Genomic DNA, 23,745 nt, shown 5'->3' on the forward strand with positions numbered 1-23,745 from the left:
AAAACCCCACAAAGTATATGCCACAGTCAGAATGTTTGTTTCCTCGCCCCCGTGCCCAAAATTCATCTATTAAACTCCTAACCCCCAAAGATGATGGTATTAGTAGGCAGGGCCTTTGGGAGGTCCTCAAGCCATGAGGGTAGAAAACCTCATGAACGGGGTTAGGGTCTTTACAAAAGAGGCTCCGGAGAGACCCCTCAACCTGCCTACCACGTTAGGGCACAGTGAGCAGCAGCAGCTATGAACAAGGAAGAAGGGCTGCAGCAGAAGGTTAACCGTGCTGAATTCTTCATCTTGGACCTCCCCGCCTCCACAACTGTGAGCAACAGATCTCTGCTGTTTACAAGCTACCCAGGCAGTGTTTTCTGGTACAGCAGCCCAAACAGACCACGACAGTACGTCACTGTATTTTTGTATAATTACAACTGTACTTGAGAAAAAAAATGATAAATGCAGAATTTATTTTTAGGAAAATATCTTCTACCTTCTATGTCATAGCCTTCAGTATAGAAACTTTGCATGTATTACAATTATAATTTAGAAAAGATATTAAAAGGAAAGCACAAAAGAAACCAATAAAATATATCCAAGGGTTTAATTCAAAGCACCATCTCCCAGACATACTATCCACGCAAAAAAAATTTTTTAATTTCAAAGAAAGTCCAAAATGACCCCATTTCCTAAAACATACTCCATTTCTCATCAAAGCTCATAACCTGAGCCTCTCAACCAATACATGGTCATGAAGCACAGGAGCTTTAGGAACAATAGTTCCGACAAAACAGTTTCAACTTTGAAATGACTTATAAGTACATTTTTTTAAAAGACAGAAAAATCTAGAATTGAGATATTTCCAAAGCAGGTGGGAGCAAAGGAGGACAAAAGTGAAAGTATAAAAAAACAAAAAAAAAAGTGAAAGTACAGAAGTTCTTTTTTCTATTATAAACCCAAACAAGGTAATTTTTTAAATTTTCTTACCTTAGCAACTTTGTGGTTTGCTGCAGTCTCATGAGATGTATTTTTTAAACCGTCTTTAAGCTGTGTGATGAACAAATCATAGCCCTCTGTACTAGCAATATCTACCTTTTCTAAACATGCTGATAAGAGCTGTTGTGCCTAAATGAAAAAGATGACCACAGAGAATTAAACAACAAAAAATGTTAAATGCAGATTCTCATTCACATATTTTCGTTTGTAATGATTGACAGGTACTATACTAAAGCTTGTTTACTTTTACTTTTCTTAACAAACGTAATCAAATAATGGTCCTAAAGGCTACTACAAAATTAAATGACAGAAAGCAGTGGATTCAGTGTGTTAACACACAGTGAAGTTTCAACACACAGGAGCTATTATAAACCCAGGCAAGATTTTTTTAAAAAACCTGACAAGCTGAAACCATGAACAAAAATGACAGAGGTAAGATTTTAAAGATACAAATGTAAAGTCCTTCAGTGAACTTGAAATAATCAAACTATTCAAAACCATGAAAAGCACTCAGCAGGTAAAATTTTAAAAAGTCCTGTGCATTGTTACCCACATGTTCAATATGAACTACCTTAACAAAACAAGTGATTGATATATGAAAAGGATCCATCTGCACTGATCCAAGCAAACACAGGACCCCACGCTTTAGGCAAGAGAGTGACCAACTAACATGGTGCAGTAAAGGATGCCTGCGGTGCCGGAAGGTCTAGAAACAGCATGTTATGTGAACAACATAGTTGTAATTATGTAGGAGAAAAGAGAGAAATCCAGCAACCGATGTTATGAGCCAGCAAGGTTGAGGAGGTGGTAGAAGCCTAAATACCTAGCATTTCAGTCAGTATAGTAGGGAAAATACTGACTTCGGGGTCTCTTTCATTTAAATGTTATTGTGATTCTGTAGTTTTTTTAAAAAAACATGAATAGCGTAATACCATTTTTTGAGTATAAATATAAATCCTTTATGAAGGTATCAGCTTTACTAAGACATCACCCAATCTAAATTCCTTAAGTTGGGAAAGGAAAAAAACGTTCAAAACAAATAGAATTACTTCTCTGTTCGAAGATTATAGACATTCCCCCAGATCCAGCTGCCCTAATGACAGAAAGATAGCTACTCTGTTTTCACAATTCCTAACTCTCAGCCACATGGTTTCAACACTAACATAATAAAAACTGTGATATGACAGTATGAAGTCCAACTGGATATATGTTGATACCTTCTTTTAAAACTCCTTCTAGCCCATTCCCCAGCTGCCAGTAAGGTGCTAGGTCCTTCAGAGGAAGTTAAGGCAGCAGCATCAGGGTGAGGCCCTGACTTCATCCAGAAACTGGCACCCCCAGAGGCGCTCACCCAGCACTCGCCCACACCATGGCCTCTGTCTCCAAGCTCGCCTGCATCTACTCGGCCTTTATTCTACACAAAGATGATGTGATGGTGATGGAGGATATGATCGATGCCCCATTAAAGCAACTGGTGTAAATGTTGACCCCTTTCTGGCCAGGTTTGTTTGCAAAGGTTCTGGCCAATGTCAACATTGGAAGCCTCGTCTGCAATGTAGGGGCTGGTGCATCTGCCCCCTCCGCCACGGCTGCCCCAGCTGAGGAGAAGAAGGTTAAAGCGAAAACACAGATTCTGAGGAGTCTGATGATGACATGGGCTTTGGTCTTTTCGACTAAACCTCTTTTGAAACATATTCAATAAAAAGGTGAACTCTGAAAAAAAATCAAAAACCAAACAAAAAAAAATAAGCCTTCTAGAGATAATAAAAACACCTAAACTGCACAAAGACACTTTTCATATCCTAAACGTAGAAGTATACTATGGTGATTTTATCAACTAACCACATCAATCTCCAAATGCAAAAGAACATCCAACAACTTGGTGTGAAGACAGAAATATTATCTCACTTTTTTAGGGATCACAGCATTATAATCTTTTATATTCTATTTAATATTAGTTAAACTCCAAAAACTTTTAATGTATTTTCAAATTATATGATATGAACATCAATGCACACAAAAAATTTTAAGTTGGATACAGTTACAAATTAAGTAATGAATATGTAACACTACATAAAAATGCATATAGCTGAAATTTTAAACTGGAATTGTTAAAATGATATCAATTTGCTGTACACAGCAAAGATTACTGGTTGTTGCCCTCACTGGTGTGGTTCAGTGGGCTGAGAGCCACCCTGCGAACCAAAGGGTCACCAGCAGCCAGAGCATATGCCTGGCTTATGGGCCGGGTCCCCAATAGGGCGTGTGCAAGAGGCAAACCACACACTGACATTTCTTTCCCTCTCTTTCTCCCTCCCTTTCCCTCTCTCTAAAAATAAACAAATAAAACCTTAAAAAAAGATTACTGGTTGTCCACTAATATTTATACTTCCTTTTTTTTAATACTTAAAAAAATAAACCACATCCTTACCAGTCTTCTCAGCCTGATGTGGTCATATGACTAAATTCTGGCCAATGGGGTAAATATGAAAAGGGCATATGTAAGACAGTTTGTGAAAGAGAATAAGAAGAAATGAAGGAGAAAAGGGGAGGAGGGAGAGATAGAAACACAGGGAAGGAGGGAGAAAGAAAAGGAAGGTGGGAGGGTCATACAACACTGTGCTCTGCTGGCATTCACCCTCTCTTTCCCTAGGACTGGGAAATGAGACTGGGAGCAGCTGTCTTGGACCCACAAGGTAGAGGCTAAGTAGTGAGGTAAGCAAAGTTACCCCAACACTCAGCCTGCACTGCTACTGGAAAGAAAATGTCTTATTTTAGTCACTGTATTTTAGGGTCCATGTTACAGTGGGTTAATCTACACAGTTCACACTTAAATACCACTTCAACAAGCATTAAGTAGTTATGCACAGGAAAGACAAGTGTTTAAATAAAGTTGTGATCAATAAGTTAATTCTTTGTTTTTATAGAGCTTTATTTATGTCCTCAAAGGACAACCTTGTAAGTTCATTTAACAGCTAATAGGTCTGAGAGTATATTAAGTAGAAAAGTACATTAACACTTATTCCAACTTACCTCGGTAACAGGTAATTCAAGCTGAACCACATCATCCTGCTTTGAAACTGGAGTTTGCAGAGCGGTGTCTAACAACAAGATTCCATTAAGGTCCTTCCTACACCCTACTGCATAGTCATCCACAAATACAACTTTATCCACAGCAGAAATATACTGACATTTCACCTGTCCACCAGGTTTGGCTGTTAAAAGAACAAAAATTCAATACTTAAGATTTTAAGACCAATAGTCCATTAAAGATAAATGGTTACTTGGCAACTAAATACAATATATACTACTGGACTAGAAAAAAAAATTGCTCTCAAGAACATTATAAGAACTAATTGGATTGGAATATATACTGTATAGCAGATAAAATTATCATTGTGAAATTATCAACTTGATAACTACATCGCTGCTATAAAAAAGAATATCATTGTTCTTAGAAATAAGCAGAAATAGACTTCCAGTCAAGATGGAGGCGTAGGTAGACACGGCTCGCCTCCTCACACAATCACAGCAACAATTACGACTAAACTACAGAGCAAATATCACTCAGAACCATCAGAAATCAAGGTGAATGGAAATCTGACAACTACGGAAAGAAAACACATCAATCCAGAAGGGTAGGAGACAGGGAGATGCTGAACAGGCAGGCCCCACACCCAGGTGTTGCAGATAAAAATTCGGGAGAGAGATATCAAAAGCAAGGGGTAACAGCCCCACACCAGGTATCAGTGACAGAAAGAGAAGCCCCCACAACTTCTGGCTGTAAAAATCAGCAGGACTGGAGTCACTGATAAAAACTACCGGACCCCTACCAGCTCTTTTTAAACGGCTCTTGCCAAACATACACAGACGAACTCCCTCTGAGTTCCAGCACCACCTGGGTACAGCTTGAAAGGCACCAGTGGCACACAGGGGAAAGTGTCTGGCATCAAGGCAAGAGCTGAGGGACAGAAAGGTGGGGCAAAGGCCACTGTGCCTTCTTTACGCCCTACCCCACAGAGCCACAACCAGCAGCAGGAGCCATATCTGAGACTCCATCAATCTGGCAAGCACTGCTTGCCCCACCCTGGCATTTACCTGAGGCTCCACCCCATCCAACATATGGATGCCCCCACCCCCATGACTCTGGCTAAGCAATCCCAGAACCAGCACTAGCAGCAACCAGCTTTGGGTCACAGTTTGGCTCTGCCTGGGGACCTCCAAGCCCAGCTCAAGGAGCAGCAATCTGCAGATTGCTTTGTAGCTCATGCTGGGTGGCCCCAGGGCAGAACACAGGTGGGGGCTGATCCTGACCTGCACCATCCAGGAAACCCCAGAGCCAGCACACCCAGTGGACAGTTACAGACCACATCAGAGCACCCTGCCCCAGCACAGCTGATCCTCCACAGAGGGCAAAGGTTGGTCACAGCCAGTCCTTGCACCTGACTGGCCTGGGTAAATCCCTCCCAGAGACCTGCCAATAGCAAACAAGGCTCAACTACAAGAGGAGAGTACCCAGTTTGGGTGATAGGGAAGGCTGTGCCACTGGAGCCTACAGGCCATGCTATCAAGACAAGGAGTCATAGTGCGTATACCTAATACACAGAAACAGACACAGGGAGGCTGCCAAAATGAGGAGACAAAGAAACATGGCCCAAATGAAAGAACAGATCAAAATTCCAGAAAATAAGTAAACAAAATGGAAAGGAACAATCCATCAGATGCAGAATTCAAAATACTGATTATAAGGATGCTCAAGGAATTCAGTGATTGGTACAACAGCATAAAAAAAAAAGCCAGGCAAAAACAAAGGATATAATGGAAATGAACAATTTACGGGGAATCAACAGTACAGTGGATGAAGCCGAGAATCAAATCAATGATCTGAAACACAAAACCAATAAGAGCAAGAAGAAAAAAGAATCCAAAAAACAAAGATAGTGCAGGAAGCCTCTGGGACAACTTCAAGCAAACTAACATTCGCATCATAAAAGTGCCAAAAGGAGAAGAGGAAGAGCAAGAAATTGTAACTCTATTTGAAAAAATAATGAAAGAAAACTTCCCTGATTTGGTAAAGGAAACAGACATCCAAGTCCAGAAAGCAGAGACAGTCCAAGACAAGATTGATGCAAAGAGGCCCACTTCAAGACACATCATAATTAAGATGCCAAAGGTTAAAAATAAAGAGAGAATCTTAAAAGCAGCAAGAGAAAAGCAGACAGTTACCTACCGAGGAGTTCCCATAAGGCTGTCAGTCAATTTCTCAAAAGAAATTTTGGACGCTAGAAAGGATTGGCAAGACATATTCAAAGTCATGAAAACTAGGGACCTACAGCCAAGATTGCTCGACCCAGCAAAGATATCATTTGAAATCAAAGGGCACCCTGGCTGGTGTGGCTCAGTGGATTGAGTGCTGGCCTGTGAACCCAAGGGTCACGGGTTCGATTCCTAGTCAGGGCACATGCCTGGGTTGCAGGCCAGGTCCCCAGTAGGGGGCACGTGAGAGGCAACTACACATTAATGTTCTCTCCTTCTCTCCCTCCCTTCCCCTCTCTAAAAATAAATAAAAATCTTAAAAAAAACAAAAACAAAAAAAATACCGACTTTAAGCATACGAAGGTCCATTAAAAAAAAAATCAAGAAACCTATATTAGAGTCTGATTGTGTGATTAATAAAACATCTTTTCAAACTCTTGTACAATATGGTATCTTAAGTTACACTTTTACTTACATTGCTTTGGTTCATATTTTTAATAGCACTACTATTCAGCAGTCAATACATTTTAATGTTATGAATAACATTAATAAACAATTTATAAACTACAATGAATTTAAATTTCCTATGCCTAGCTTTTTAAAAATTAAATTCCATTTTAGCATAAACCAGTTATTTAACAGAAGCTTATTTCATTTGCCTAATGAGGTTACAATGAATTTCCCAAAGAAAGGTAAACTATGTTTTGTTGTATCTTCAAAGAAAAGTTGCCTAAAGCTTATTTGGGGTTTTTAAGTAGGGGGAAAACATTCTTGCACATACCCTACACTACGTACTACACCTTGTTATAATTTTGCATGGAAGATATTTGTAAAAAGACTATTAAACCTACATGGACAAACTAAAGAGATTTTGAAGCCAGAAATTTCAAAAGAAAAAATTCAAATGTCCTTCCACCTACACCAGACATCAGCAAACCTATTGTGAAAAGAGTGAGACAGTAAATATTTTAAACTTTAAGAGACACGATCTCTCACAATTACTCAACTCTGCCACTGAACTACAAAAGCAGTCATAACAATATGTCAATAAATGGGTGTAGATGTTCCAATAATACGTTAGTTACAAAATCAGGAGACAGGCTGAAAGTCACAGGAGGTGGTGGTATGCCATAGTTTGCAGACCCCTGATTGATGCTAATTAACAGTGCAGATATTCTTTCTGGGCAGAGGAAACTTTACCAAAATAGAAGGTTAAAAATCCACAGCCAGACACAATAAACTGCTGAAAACTAAGAAAACTCTTAAAAACAATGGTGAAAAGCAGGTATTACTTACATGGAAGTAATAATTACCATAAAAACACATTCATCATTTAAACCATGAGGTTCATTAGGAAGTGGACCATTTTTTTAAGTACTGAAAAGAATTCTATATCCAACAAAAATATCCTTCAGAAATGAAGGTGAATTAAAGACATTCTCAGATGGAGGAATATAAAAGAAATTTTTTGCCAGCAAACCTGCTCAAAAAGACTACAAGAGGAAGCTCATCAAACAGAAAGGAGATGATTTTAGAAGTAAACTCAGAGTATCAAGAATGAGGCAAGACCAACAAGCAAAGTAAATATCTCAGTAAATATAAACAATGATTCTTCACCTCAGCTCTTTAAAATACGAGGTCTCTCTAGAAAAAGTCCAGCCATTGTTAATATAATCAGAACAGTCTGAACAACATCGATGTAAGCTGGCAGCCAATGAGAGTGGACAGGAATGTGCATGCGTGAACAATGCCAATTTCACTGTACTAGTTGGTAGGAGAAGTAGGCGCTGTGGAGTCAGCATGTGTACTGTGTGACCGTCGCATTCAAAATGACTGAGGGAGTAGAGGAACAAACCTGCATCAAATTTTGCAATAAGCTTGAACATTCCTCCACAGAAACTATTCAGATGATTCAGAAGGCCGCAGCTATGGGTATCTAGTGATTGGCAGCTTCATCACGAGAACATGCCCACTCATGCATCACGTCTCCTGAAGAGTTTTTTCACAAAATATCAAATCACCCAGGTGACTCAGTCCACTCTCCTTGGCTGCCAGGTCACATCGATATCATGCAAACTGTTCTCGTTATATTAACAATGGATGGGCTTTTTCCAGACAAACCTCATATATTATTAGTTCATTACTTTTTATCGCTATCCCATGGTATGCATTGGGTACTGTTAAGCAGTGGGTTGGCCAAAAAGTTCTTTTAGTTTTTTCCATAAAATAAAAGACACATTTTTCATTTTCACCAATAACATTACTGATTTGGATATTTTTTGAGTATGCTGACTATCTCCCGTGTGGTATAATGTTGATTATTCTCAATTAAATGTCTCAATTTGATTATACTACCAACTTCAACTGGTCTACCCAACCATGGAGTATCATCCACCAAGAAATCTCCAGCATGAAACTTCACAAACCAATTTTTTCAGTTGTGTTTTTACCTTCCTTGGAAGAGTAAAGCATAATATGCCAAAAATGTTGCAGATTTTCTTCCACCTTCAATATTAAAATGGCTGCACAAAAAATCACCAATTTGGGTAAGTTTTTTTCTAAATGCATGCAGTTATATGACAGCTATCACAATACAATCTAACAGAATTGTTTCAAATGAAGTTAAAGACAAGTGCTGCTAGAGCCATCTTACCAACTTTCGGGCCAACCCAATTTATATACCTAATAGAACTTTAAAATACATAAAGCAAAAATTAACAAATACAATGGGAAGTAGGCATCCCTAATTACAGCTGGAGACTTCAACATTCCCCTTTCAGTAATTGATACAACTAGTAATAAACTGGCAAAGACACAGAGAAACTGGATGCCAACAACCAATGACATTTACAGAATATTCCACCTACCAACAGTATAATACACATTGTTTTCAAGTGCTCACAGAACAATCATCAAGTCAGATCATATCCTGGGGTCATAAAATAGATCTTAACAAAAAATAAAAGTAGTGAAATTAAAAGTATGTTATCTGACCATATAGATTTAAATAGAAATCAACAACAAAATTATAAGATGAAACCACTAAATACTTGAAATTTAATGACATACTTCTAAAAAATCCTTATGTCACTGAATAAGTCTCAGGTAATTTAGAAAATGTTTAACTGATCAAAAATGAAAATATAACATAGAATTTGTCATATCTAACTAAAGCAATGCTTAGAGTGAAATTTATAGGAATTAAATGCTTATGAGAGCAGAGAAGGAGGTCTCAAACCAATAACTGCAGCTTCCTACGTAAGAAAACGAGAGCCCTGGACAAGTGGTTCAGCTGGTCAGAGCACTGTCCTGATGCACCAAGACTGCAGGTTCAGTCTATGGTCAGAGCACGTACAAGTCAGCCGATGCATACGGAAGTAGGTGGAATAACAAACTGATCTTGTTTCTTCAAGAGACTGCTGTGCTTTCCTCACTCTATGGTCTTGGCCTCCTTGTCAAAAATCATTTGACCGCATATGTAAGGGTGTGCCCTCTACTCCAGCAGACTGTGTCAGTCTATGCCAGTACCACATTGTTTTGATTATTGTAGCACTGTAGTAAGTTTTGAAATCAAGAAGTATGAGTCACACAACTTTATTCTTTTTCAAGAATGCTTTGTCTATCCGGAGCCCCTTGAGATTCCACATAAATTTTAGGATGTCTTTTTCACTTCTGCAAATAAAGATCATGGGAATTTTAATAGAGATTGCACTGAATCTGTAAATTGCTTTGGGTGGTATTGACTTCTTAATGATACAGTAATACCAAGGTTGTAGCGTGGAAATCATACATTTCTAATGAAAATATATAATAACACAGCCATACTACTTTGACAGTTTCTTATAAAGTTAAAATTATTAACCAAATGGCCCTGTAGTCACACTTCTACATATTTACTTACCCTAGATACAAAAAAAGAACCTACATTCAAACAAAAACCTGTACTTAGATATTTACAGTAGCTCTACTGATAATCACCAAAAACTGACACTATCCAAATGTCATTAAAAGAATAACTAAGCCCTGTCCTGACTGGTGTGGCTCAGGGGTTAGGCGTCATCCTGCAAACCAAAAGGTCACCAGTTCAATTCCCAGTCAGAGCACATGCCTGGGTTGCAGGCAAGGTTCCTGGTTGGGTGCATGCAGAAGGCAGGTGATCTGTTTCTCTCGCACGTTGATGTTTCTCTACCTCTCTCCCTCCCTTCCCTTCTCTCTAAAACAAATAAATAAAATTCTTTTTAAAAAAGAGACACTAAGCCCTGACCAGTGTGGCTCAGTTGGTTGGGCATCATTCCGCAAAAAGAAAGGTCACCAGTCACATGCCTGGGCTGCAGGTTCGGCCCCCAGTTGGGGTACATATAAGAAGCAACTGATCAATGTTTCCCTCTCACATTGAGGTTTTTTCTCTCCCACTCTTTCTCCCCGCTTCCCCCTCTCCAAAAATAAATAAATACAATCTTTAAAAAAATAAAGAGGGACCAGCTAAATAAATGGTGATACAGAATACTATTGCACAATAAAAAGGAATGAGCTATTTATACATGCAACAACCTGAGTGAATCTCAAAGGAATTGTGCGAAGTGCAAAAAGTCAGTATCAAAAAGTGACCTACCATTCCACTCAAGATGGCAGCGTAGGTAAATGGGGTACTCACATGCTCACATCAAAATTACAATTAAACTACAGAACCATCCCTCAGAGACATTTGAAATTCTAGCTCAAAAGAAGTCCTATAACTAAGGATATAAAGAGGCAGTCACATTGAGACTGGCAAAGCAGAGATGCAGAACAGGGTGGTCCTATACCAACAGGTGCCAGTAGTAAAAAATCAGGGGTACATTTCTATATACCTACAGATGTCCCCCTGAGGAGTGAGGGGTCCCAACCCCCCTCCAGATGCCCCCAGCCCAAGGCTCCAGTGCCAGGAAGAGAAGTCCCCATAACTTCTGGCTGTGAAAATCAGCAGGAATTGTGGCTGAGTGAGATGGAGGGCAGTGGAGCCTCATGCATTCCTCATAAAGGTCCGCACACAGACTTACTCAATTCACTTACTTTGAGCGCCAGTGCTGGGACAGCAGCTCAAAAGGCACCAGGGACATACTGGGAGGAACTCTGGGGTAACAGTTAGAGGGGCATCTTTCTCCCAGTAAAAAAGTGCTGGCAGAGGCCATTGTTCTAGCTTTCTGCAAATTACTCGTAGTTCATGCCAGGTGGACCCAGGGAAGGCACAGGAAGCAGCTGATATTGGCCTGCACATCCCAGAAGCCACAGAGCCAGCACACATGGTGACAGCTTCAGACCAGGCTGAAGCACCTCTACAATTGATACACTCAAGGGGTAAACTCACTGGGTACCAGAACCCCACTGAAGGTGTTACCATTGGTATTTAGCTAGAAAAGGGGAACAAAGGGAACTAGACATTCAGCTTAATAAAATGGCAAGTATGAGTCTCCTAACTAGCCAGGAAGTTACAGCTTCACACCCCAGGGAATTACAGCCCTGCTCCAACAAGGGAAATAACACTCCTCTCTTCCCCCACCCCTGGACCAGATTGTTGGGGGCACAGAAGGAGGCACAAGATAACACAGGCCTGTCAAACTAGGGAGTGTGGACCCATTCAAAGCAGGCGAAAGCCTGGGAAGTTGACTGGTCATTTTGAAAGCACCTGGTCCATCCCCAGTCCAAGTTAATAAAATCCCAGGGGAACATGTGTGCGCACACGCACGTGCTCTTTCTCTGTCACCCAAGTGACCCACACTTGTATGGTGCCTGCAACTGTTCTTTCCATGGTCATGTGGCCCTAGCAGCCACGTGGCCCACAGCCACTGGGACTCAACAGGCAGGCTTCAGGAGGGAGCCTGCATACCGCAGCACAGCAACAGACTACAGCTGGAAAAACAGGCTATGCCAGTTGGATACTGACCTGAACTGGACTGAACTGTAATACAGAGCAGAAACTCTGGGTAATGGCTTTTGCTTTGGCTTTACTAAAGGCAAGGCTGGTCCTTTTCCATGACGAGACGACCAGAGATAGGACATTGCAGAGTCAGGAGGGGAACCCCCTTAATTTTACATCCTCAACAAACCATATCACAGCACCCCATCCTCCTGTGTGAGTCTCAGGGAATTCTCTTCCTTTTGCGACACCACAAGAACTCGTCCCCCACCAATGATAAAGGGAGTCCTGCTCCATGAGGACAGCTCCTGCACAGCAGATCTCCGCTGTAGTTGCAGCAAGTCCCCCAGCTAATCAGCCTGGAGGTGAAACCCTCCAGCTGATGTGCCAACAGCAAACAAGGCTCAACTACAACAACAAGGTGCACATAATCCACATGGGGAGCACACCCTGAGTGCCCAGCTTGCGTGACCAGGAAGGCTGCACCACCGGGCCCTACAAGAAAGCTGCTATGTAAGGCCACTCTGCCAAGACAGGAGACGTAATGGCTCTACCTAATACATAGAAACAAAAAAAGAAAGGCGGCCAACATGGGGAGACAAAGAAACATCTCCCAAATGAAAAAGGAGAAAAAACTCCAGAAAACAAGACTTAATAAAATAGAGACAAGCAATCTACCAGATGCAGAGTTCAAACCACTGGTTACAAGGATCCTCACTGAACTTAGGGGAAGAGCAGATGACCTTATTGAGAACTTCAACAAAGAAACAGAAAACATAAAAATGGATATAAAAAACAAAAAAGAACCAGTCATCAATGAAGAATACAGTAACTAAAATGAAGAATACACTACAGAGAATCAATAGTAAAATAGATGAAGCAGAGGACCAATCAGAGATTTGGAAGATAAGGAAGCAGAAAACAGCCAGTCAGAACTGCAAAAAGATAGAAGAAGGAGGAGAGCAGAAGCCTCTGGGAAAACTTCAAGTATACCAACATTTGCATCATGAAGATGCCAAAAGAAGAGAGAGAGCAAGGAATTAAAAACCTATTTGAATAAATGATGACGGAATACTTCCCCAACCTGGTGAAGGAAATAAACACAAAATTCCAGGAAGCACAGAGTCCCAAACAAGATGACCCAAGGAGGACCACGCCAAGACACATCATAATTAAAATGCCAAAGATTAAAGATAGAGAGAGAATCTTAAAAGAACAAGAGGAAAGGAGTTACCTACAAAGGAGTTCCCATAAGGCTGTCAGCTGATTTCTCAAAAGAAACTTTGCAGGCTAGAAGGGCCTGGCAAGAAGTATTCAAGTGATGAAAGGCAAGGACCCACAACCATGATTACTCTACCCACCAAAGCTATCATTTAGAATGGAAGGGCAGATAAAGTCCTTCCCAGACAAGAAAAAGCTAAAGGAGTTCTTCACCACCAAACAGGTATTACAAGAAATGTTAAAGGGCCTTCTTTAAGAGGAAAAAAAAGGAAGAAAGATATAAATAAAATGGCAATAAATACACTATGTATCAATTACTTTAAATGCAAATGGATTAAATGCTCCACTCAAAAAACACAGGGTGGTTCAATGGGGAAAAAAAAAAATCCTTACATGTGCTGTCTACAAGAAACTCACTTCATATGGAAAGACACACAGACTGAAAGGAAAGAGATGAAAAAAGGTATTTCATGAAAATGGAAACACCACAAAAAAAGGGCTGGGTTAGCAATACTTATTACATCAGGCAAAACAGACCTTAAAACTAAGGCTATAACAAGACACCAAAAAAAGGACACAGCAATTCCAACAATTCTCAGTATTTCCCCAAAGAAATCCAAAACACTAAATTGAAAAGACACATCATCCATGTGTTCACTGCAACATTATTTACAATAACCAACATATGCAAGCAACCTAAGTGTCCATCAATAGATGAATGGATAAAACGGTGGTACATTATACAATGGAATATGACTCAGCCATAAAGAAAGAATATAATCTTGCCATCTGCAACCACATGCACAGACCTAGAGGGCAGGTCTAATCCGAGTGAAATAAATCAGAGAAAGACAAATGCCAGAGATTTTCTTATATGTGGAATCTAAAACACAAAATAAACGAACAGGCAGAAGAGAAACAGACACATATACAGAGAATATTTTGACAGTTGCCAGATGAAAGAGTTCTGAGCGAATGGGTGAAAAACGTAAAGGGATTAAGTACAAATAGTAGTTCCAGAATAGTCACAGGACATAAAGCACAGTATGCTGTACTCAGTATAGTGAGTACATGTATTATTGACTAATATAGTCAATAATTATTGACTAATATAGTCAATACTGCACTAATTATGTATAGTGTCAGATGGGTACTAGATTTATCAGAATATCACTTTGTATTTTAAGTTATATATGCCTGATCACTAGGTTGTACACCTGAAACTGATATAATATTATGCATCAACTGTAATTTAAAAATAAAATTATTATTTTTTAAATGTTACACACTGGAGGATTCCACTTGTGACACTCTAGAGAAGAGAAAATGAGTAACATGAAGAACAAATCAAGGACTGCCCAGGGCTAGTGGCTGTGGTGACTACAAAAGGACACCACAGGGGACTTCTTCAGGGATTTACACTGCTCTGTACTTCGCCCAGGCTGCTGAGACTAAGCTGGTCGGAGAGTCTCTGGTAAACACAAAGGTCACAGGTTCATTCCCCGGTCAGGGCACATGCCTAGGTTTCGGTTTGGTCCCTGTTCAGGATGAGAGGCAACCAATGGGTGTTTCTCTCTCACATCCATGTTTTTCTCCCTCTCTCTTCCCCTCCCTCTCCTTTTCTTTAAAATCAGTAAGTGCATCCTCCAGTGAGGATAAAAAAATTTTCTTCAGAGGAAGGAAACTTTTTTAAAATCAGTTATTTCTAATACCCACTTTAAGAAAGTCAACTCTTTATCAATGCACTATCCATGTGCATTCCTACAAAAGTCACAAAAATATCAACAGAAATACATTATCTCTGCAAACTGACCTAACATCTAAAATTTCATTTCCTCCATAACATCAGATTTCAATGCTTAAAATAGTATACTGAGAGAACCAAGATGGTGGCGTAGGTAGACACACTGCGCCTCCTCGCACAACCAGAACTGACAGAAAATCAAACGGCAATGAAGTCCGACACCAAGGAAATAAAAAAATAAACATTCATCCAGACCGGTAGGAGGGGCAGAGACGGGCACCGGGGCGGAGAGGACTCGAGTGGCTGTGGCGGGACCGAGACTGGCGGAGTGTGGGATGAATGGGGCAGGCAGTCCGACCACTAGCAGACCCTGCAGCCCCACATTTGCGCAGATAAACTGAGAGGGCCGGACTCAGAGTGGCAGAGAATGGGGCAGGCAGAGCGGTGGGTAGCACTAGGCGGCCCCACATTCGCACACAGATAAACCGGGATGAACGGCGGGGAGCGAAGCAGACCACAGAACCCAGGGCTCCAGCACGGGGAAATAAAGCCTCAAACCTCTGATTGAAAACGCCCATGGGGGTTGGGGCAGCAGCAGGAGAGACTCCCAGCCTCACAAGAGAGGTCGTTGGAGAGACCCACAGGGGCCTAGGGCGTGCACAAGCCCACCCACTCGGGAACCAGCACCAGAGTGGCCCAGTTTGATTGTGGGTAGAGGAGTGAAAGATTGAAATCTGGTGGAGAGTGGAGCAGGCGCCATTGCTCCCTCTCGGCCCCTCCCCCACGTACAGCGTCACAGCTCAGCCACCAGCGTTACCCCGCCCCGGGGAACACCGAAGGCTCCGCCCCTTAAAGTAACAGACAGGCCAAGACCAAAAAAAAAAAAAAAAGGCCCAAATGACAGAACACTTCAAAGCTCCAGAAAAAATACAACTAAGCGAGGAAGAGACAGCCAACCTATCGGATGCACAGTTCAAAACACTGGTTATTAAGACGCTCACAGAATTGGGTGAATTTGTTCGAAAACTAGATGAAAAACCGAAGGCTATGCTAAGAGAAACAAAGGAAAATGTACAGGGAACCAACAGTGCTGCGAAGGAAACTGGGACTCAAATCAACGGTGTGGACCAGAAGGAAGAAAGAAACATCCAACCAGAAAAGAATGAAGAAACAAGAATTCAGAAAAATGAGGAGAGGCTTAGGAACCTCCAGGACATCTTGAAACGTTCCAACATCCGAATTATAGGGGTGCCAGAAAGAGAAGAGGAAGAACAAAAAATTGAAAACTTATTTGAACAAATAATGAAGGAGAACTTCCCTTATCTGGCACAGGAAATAGACTTCCAGGAAGTCCAGGAAGCTCAGAGAGTCCCAAAGAAGCTGGACCCAAGGAGGAACACACCAAGGCACATCATAATTACATTCCCCAAGATTAAGCAGAAGGAGAGAATCTTAGAAGCAGCAAGAGAAAAGGACACAGTTACCTACAAAGGACTTCCCATAAGACTGTCAGCTGATTTCTCCAAAGAGACCTTACAGGCAAGAAGGGGCTGGCAAGAAGTATTCCAAGTCATGAAAGGCAAGGACCTACATCCAAGATTACTGTATCCAGCAAAGCCATCATTTAGAATGGAAGGGAAGATAAAGTGCTTCTCAGATAAGGTCAAGTTAAAGAAGTTCATCATCACCAAGCCCTTATTATATGAAATGTTAAAGGGAGTTACCTAAGAAAAAGAAGATCAAAAATAGGAACAGTAAAAATGACAGCAAACTCACAGTTATTAACAACCACACCTAAAACAAAAACAAGAGCAAACTAGGCAAACAACTAGAACAGGAACAGAACCATAGAGATGGAGATCACATGGAGGGTTGTCAATAGGGGAGTGGGAGGGGGAGAGGGGGGAAAAGGTACAGGGAATAAGTAGCATAGATGATAGGTGGAAAATAGACAGGGGGAGGGTAAGAATAGTGTAGGAAATGTAGAAGCCAAAGAACTCATAAGTATGACCCATGGACATGAACTACAGGGGGGGAATGTGGGAGGGAGGGGGTGGGCAGGATGGAGTGGAGTGAGGGGGGGGGAATGGGACAACTGTAACAGCATAATCAATAAATATCTTTTAAAAAAATAGTATACTAACATGTACTATATACAAAGTCGATTGAGGCCGCAAATTTAATGTTTGGGGTTTTTTTTGAAGCTTTTAGAATACAATTAAAATGCCCTGGCTGGTGTGGCTCAGTTGGTTGGAGCGACATTCCGCAATCTAAAGGCTGCAGGATCCATTCCTGGTCAGGACACGGACGACTGAGGTTGCAGGTTGATTCCCGGGTTGGGTGTGTGCGATCCCCCTCCTGCAACCGATGCTCTCTCGCATCATTGTTTCCCTCCCTCCCCTCCTCTCTCCCTTTGTCTCTCTCTCTCTCTAAAAAAAAAGCAATAAAAACAGTGTCCTCCAGTGAGGATACAAAATAAATAAATACAGAACAACAATTAAAAAAATAAAAATAGCCCTGGCTAGTGTGACTCCAGTGAATTGACCACCAGCCTGTGTACCAAAAGGTCGCTGATTGGATTCCCAGTCAGGGCACATTCCTGGGTTGCAGGCCAGGTCCCAGCTGGGGGTGTGCAAGAGGCAGCCACACATCGATGTTTCTGTCACACATTGATGTTTCTCTCCTTCTCTCTCTCCCTCCCTCCCTGTCTCTTAAATAAATAAATAAATAAATAAATAAATAAATAAATAAATCTTTTTAAAAAAACTCTTTAACATAATGATTTAAAATAAAATAAAACAGAAAGAAAATAAAATACCAACTAATCAAAAATAAAATCATTTCACAAAAGTTGTTAGTGCACTATATTATTCAATGCCAAAATGAGTATTCCTGTAGAACAGATCTTGGTGCAAAGCAAACTAAGTTTGGGAAAGTTCAGTGGCTAGGGCCACAAAGGGTAATAAATGAATAAAATGTAATGCAGGCATAGCACTGCTTGAGACAGGTGACCCAACATCTACCTACTCATCAAAGAGGTTGTCTAAAAGATACGGAATTATTCCTCACACAGCCTACATTCTAACTCAGTCAAAGTCAAATTCCATCCAAATATGATGAAAATTTATCCAGCTGTTTTGCATACTACAGGAACAGACAGGCCAACACAAACTTCCCCTGGATATCTGCTTTGCTACCCTCTGACATCACTAGGATCTTTCCTCAATCAAATGCCACCTCACAGAGACTTGCCAGCCCACACAGCACCAGTTCACCCACCACCATTCCAACCAGCTCTAATTTCTTAAAGTATCTATCACCTGACACTGTGTATGTGTGTGTGTGTGTCTGTAAAACATCTCTTCCCACTAAACCATGAGCTCTAGGAAAGCAACGACTTTGTTAACTGCTGTATCACCACTGCTTGACACAAAATAACTGTTTCTGAATAAATGAGTTATTTTCTATATTTCTGAAGAACTTTTTAATATATTAAAACTAAAATGCAATGTGACAAAATGCACTATTCTCACATCTGTTCTAACATAACATGTAACTAAGATATGTTAGGTATGAAATAGTGATCTGGTACAGATAACCCCGGCCATCTCCCGCCCTCTCTAGCCCATTTTTCCCCTCCTGTCCTCCTGCCCCCAGGATAAGGTCACTGTCCTAGGCTCTAGCAGCATTTCGGTGGTAAAGTATCAGAGCAGTCAGTGGCTAAGGAAAAAAAAAAATCAACCCAAACTGATTCATAGTAGAAAAGGAAAAACTAGAAAACAACAAATATTGTTGATATATCCCTGCTCTTAGAAGCATTATCTCATTATATATTCACTAAATACAATTTAAAATACAATGAGATAGGTTTCATTAGCAAACAAACTAAATTGGGAGGTTTTTCCTACAAAAAAAGTCTAAGACAAAAATAGTTATTATAACTCAGTTCAAATGAAGCCTGTCTCATTTACCCCAGGCATATCAAATAAACGTGCTTGCCTAGTTAAAGTTTGAACCTTTAAACGTAGCTGCACACTAGAATCACCTGGCATGCTTTAGAAAAAGAAAGTATGCCTGGGCTCCCCTCCAGAACACTTAAGTCAGACTACTTCGGGCCCAAACAGTGTATTTTTTAAAAGCTCCCCTGATGATTCTAATGAGCAGCCAGGGCTGAGAACCACTACTGCCCTGTGCCAGCTCCCCAGTCTTACTTCTGTCTACCACTTCATAAATCAAAGTAAAAGCAGACGAACAAATCACAAAGATTTAAATTCTTGGTGCCCACAGTAAATCTCAAAGAAGTCATTCCTATCTGCCCCACTCTCACAGTTTTAGCATTTCCTCTAAAAAGTAAGCACAATATTTATCTCCTCTAAAACCCATCTGATTTAACACACTCAAACTAGATTGCACTACTTCTTTTTAGGAGCACAGCCCTTGTCACAAACTGTTTTACAGAGCAATTGCTTTACTCTTTTTGTTATGTGTACATCTATTATCTCCTCTGTGTACTTCCTTCTATTTATTAGTTGTACCTCTCTTACCTCTTCTATATCCAAGGAGTTTATCTGAACTTTTTTGTATACCTCACATTTTTAAAGTTCTGCAGTTTACAAAGTATTTCTCCATATATTATCTCATCAGATAATAAAGTTGTCTGGCAAGAATTACTAGCCCATTTAAAAATGGTAAGTCAGAGAAGTGTCTTCCCAACGGCACCAAAAAGCCTAAGGTCATGAGCAGTAAGATGTACATATTAGAGTGGTACCTCCCACCCACCTCCCCACTGTTCTTTCATACTACATTACAGAAACCTATTATTGTTTACAGTCTAGCTGCGGTTATAGCCCCATTCCTAAGCTCAGAGTACCGAATGTGCAACAACTTAAGCACAGCTACAACTACAAACTGTCAGTTAGGCAACAAGGATGTAGTACAACAATATACAAACTTTTATCTCTGCTTCCTCTCAAGCTCCCACTGCAAAGACAGTGAAGAAATAAGAGGGCATTAACCAAGTCCACAATGACAAAAAGAACAAGTGAGATGACAGCAACAAAATTTTTGAAGTTAGAGGACAGATGATGACTGTTAACTGGCCTGTTTCCATAAAAATCTCAATGCAAAGCCAGCTAGAAGGGAGTTGTAGTGTTACCTGATACTAAAAATATAGCTCCTATCATAATAGGGTCCCAGATTTTTTACCTTAAACTGGTAGTTCTTTTACTACTTAAAAATATGGGAGCTATAGCCCAGGGGAGCCAACTCCAAGCTCCTCAGGCTATCTCATCACTCCTTGCTTCACGCTTTGCACTCTCTTGTAACAAGTATTACCAGCATCATGCCTCTACTCTTGTTCATGCTGTTCCCGCTATCTGACTCAACTCCTTTTCTCTCAAGTCTCAGCTGAGGGGTCACCTCTTATAGAAAGCTTTCTGAATTTGGGGGAGGAGTAGATTTCAAATTGATCTTATTACCTCTAATGACACTTTATGAACTGAACTATGTAATTAAAAGTAACATTTGTTGAGTGCTTTGGTGGGTGGTTCAAGCAGTGTCTACACATATCAGTTTACTTGATCTTTCCAATAACTCAATGAGTTGGGTATTAATTATGAAGTACAAAGAGAGGTTAAGCATCTAAGGCACAGCTAAGTGGCGAATCACACACTGGAACTCAGTACGGCCCCAGAGCCAACCAATATCCTTAATCACTACACTAGGTTTTCTCTATAAATGCCAATGACTTCCAAATCTGTTATTTTTCAAATCTTCAAGCTTCAACCCTGAATTTCCAAAAGCCTTCTGGATATCTCTACTTGGATGTTCTTCAAGATCTCAAAATTAATGCAACTGAAATCATGATCTCCCTCTTGCTCCCAGCCTTTTCCCCTTCTTGTACAGTAGTCCCCCTTTATACATGAAAATACATCCCAAGGCTCCCAGTGGATGCCTGAAAGCAGAAATAGTACCTAACCCTATATGGACTGCCTTTTTTCCTATGCATGCATACCTGTGGTAAAGTGTAACTTATAAATTAGGCATAGAAAGAAATCAGCAGCAACAACTGATAATAAGATAGAACAATTATAACAATACACTGTAATAAAAGTTATGTGAATGTGGTGTCTCAGCAAACTAACACAAATTTCTTTTTCCTTCTTCACAATGTCAGATAGATTTGTGCTTATCATAGATCTTTCCTATCATATACAGCATTCGATTATTTCTTTCCTTAAATCGAGAATTTTCATCTTTTCACTTAAAGAAAGCACTTTACAGATTTTCTTTGGCATCTCTAAACTGCCAGCACTGCTGCTACTCTTGTGCTTTGGAGCCATTATTAAGTAAAATAAGGGTTACTTAACACAAGAACTGCAATACCGTGACAGTGGATCTGATAAACCAGACAGCTACTAAGTAACTAATGGGTGGGTAGCATATACAGCTCAATATGTGGGACAAAGGAGGAAAGCAGGAGGGAAAGAAGGAGGTGGACAGCTTGAGATTTCATCACACTACTCAGAACAGGGCACATTTTAAAACTTGTAAATTCTTTATTTCTGCAATTTTCCATTTAATATTTTCAGATCATGGCTGACTGCATTATGAAGAAACCGTGGAAAACACAACCATGGTTAAAAGGAACCACTGTATTGCTTATTCAGGTTAATAAACATCATTCCTACTCAAAGTAGGAACCTAAGTACAAATAATTTCACCTTGTCTATCTCTCTCATCCAAACACTCACCAAACTATGTTTTTCCTGCCTCTCAAACTAACTTAATGATGTTCTCATCACTTCTCACACCTGGGCACTAGCTTCAATTCTTACTAAAAACAAATTTGATCATGTTATAACCTACAATGGTTCCCTACCATTCACATGGAGTCCAAACTTCTTAGCAAAACGTATTATGACCTAGTCCTTCCCTATCTCTCAGCTTCAACTCTAACCATCCCTATACATAACCTGAACACCAAACCCTCTCACCCAAGAACTTCTGATCCTTGAACTCACCATGTTTTTAAAAACCAACATGTCTCTGCACAAGCAAGTATGAATACCTTGGCTTAAGATGATTATGCTTCCAACATTCCCTCCCACTATCTCATCTTTCAAAACTGATCATAAAGGCAACCTTTGGGAAACCTTCTCCATTTCCCTCAGGTTGAAGAAACTCCCTCCCCTTTATACTCACCACAGCATTCCGCATATCTAAATCACAGACCTTATGACATTATGTTAAAATGGTTCACCTAAAATCATCACCAAGCATGCATTCGAAGGCCAAAATGTTGCCTTACTTTGTACCCCCATGGCTTACTTTGTACCCCACATGTTCAGTAAATGCGTGAATAAATACCAATCGACCAGCTCTTCACATCGCTTTGCTCTTTTAACAATTTCAACTTCAAAATCAATTAACTTACATAGTTTACACTTCTCTGATGATACAAAAACTACTGCTCTTATATTACATCTACCGTATTTTTTGGACTATAACACGCACTCCTCCCCCCCATTTGGGAGGGAAATGGGGGTGCGTCTTATAGTCCAAATGTATCTTACCTGGCTCGCTGGGGCGAAGACCAGGGTTTTCCCCCCCCCCTATTTTCGTCCTCTAAAACCTAGGTGCATCTTATAGTCCAAAAAATACGGTAATTATTAGATTTCAGTCAGTACATTCCCATATAAATGGGAAACCGGAAGAAAATACTACAATTTCAATAGAATATCTGTAGCAAAAATATCTACTACACTCAGCAAATATCTAGTAATATAAATATAGCTTATATGTAGCGTATATAAGCTATTTTGATTTTTTAAACCCGAAGTCCACAAATAAGCACATGAAAAGATGTTCAACATCATGTTATTAGGGAACTGCAAATTAAAACAATGAGATAGCACTACACACCTCTTCAAATGGCCACAACCCAAAACACTGACCTCACATGCTAATGAGATGTGAAGCAACAGGAACTCTCATTCATTGCTGCTGGAATGCAAAACAGTACAGCAGCTTTAGAAGACAGTCCTTTAAAACATTTGCCTACCACATGATCCAGCAGTCGTGTTCCTCGATATTTACAAAAACGAAGTAAAAACTTCCTTCCACCCCAAATCCTGCAAGCAAATAATTACAGCAGCTTTATCCGTAACTGCCAAAACCTCGAAGCAACCAAGATGTTTTTCAGTGGGTGAACAGAGAGAAAACTGTGGTACATCCGGACAATGGAATATTACTCAGTGCTAAAAAGAAATGAGCTATGAAGCCACAAAAAGAGATGGAGGAAACTCAGATGCACATTACTAAGTGGAAGAAGCCAGACTGAGAAGGCTAGATACACTCTATGATTCCAACTATTTAACATTCTAGAAAAGGCAAAACTGTGGGGACAGCGAAAAGATCGGTGGTTGCCAGGGGGAGGGCAGAGGAAGGGGTGACAGGAAGAGCACAGGGGATTTTTAAGACAGTGGAAACTCTTCTGTGTGACATTATATGTATTTGTCAGAACACACAGAATGTACAACACCGAGAGTGAACCCTAATGTAAATTATGGATTTTGGGTGAATAATGATGTGTTAATGCAGGTTCACTGATTGTAACAGACATACCACTGTGGTGTCAGAT

At 40.4% G+C, this 23,745-nt stretch overlaps 1 protein-coding gene and 1 pseudogene across 10 annotated transcripts in view; one reads left to right on the forward strand and one right to left on the reverse strand.

Annotated features, from left to right (window-relative positions):
• Window positions 1–23,745, reverse strand: part of BIRC6 (baculoviral IAP repeat containing 6) — a 199,338-nt gene that overhangs the window by 171,473 nt on the left and 4,120 nt on the right. For all 10 annotated transcript variants that reach the window (XR_008426870.2, XM_053924549.1, XM_053924547.1 and 7 more), the window contains exons 2-3: window positions 4,021–4,202; window positions 979–1,116 (exon numbers count right to left, since the gene is read on the reverse strand). Coding sequence is in view for 9 of the 10 variants with exons in the window: in XM_053924549.1 (XP_053780524.1) it covers window positions 979–1,116; window positions 4,021–4,202 (320 nt within the window). In the remaining variant the exon portion in view is untranslated. The remainder of the gene's footprint in view (window positions 1–978; window positions 1,117–4,020; window positions 4,203–23,745) is intronic.
• Window positions 1,123–2,835, forward strand: LOC112297820 (large ribosomal subunit protein P1 pseudogene; annotated as a pseudogene).

This window comes from Desmodus rotundus, chromosome 5 (genome assembly GCF_022682495.2).
Source record: "Desmodus rotundus isolate HL8 chromosome 5, HLdesRot8A.1, whole genome shotgun sequence".
NCBI classification, from domain to species: Eukaryota; Metazoa; Chordata; class Mammalia; order Chiroptera; family Phyllostomidae; genus Desmodus; species Desmodus rotundus.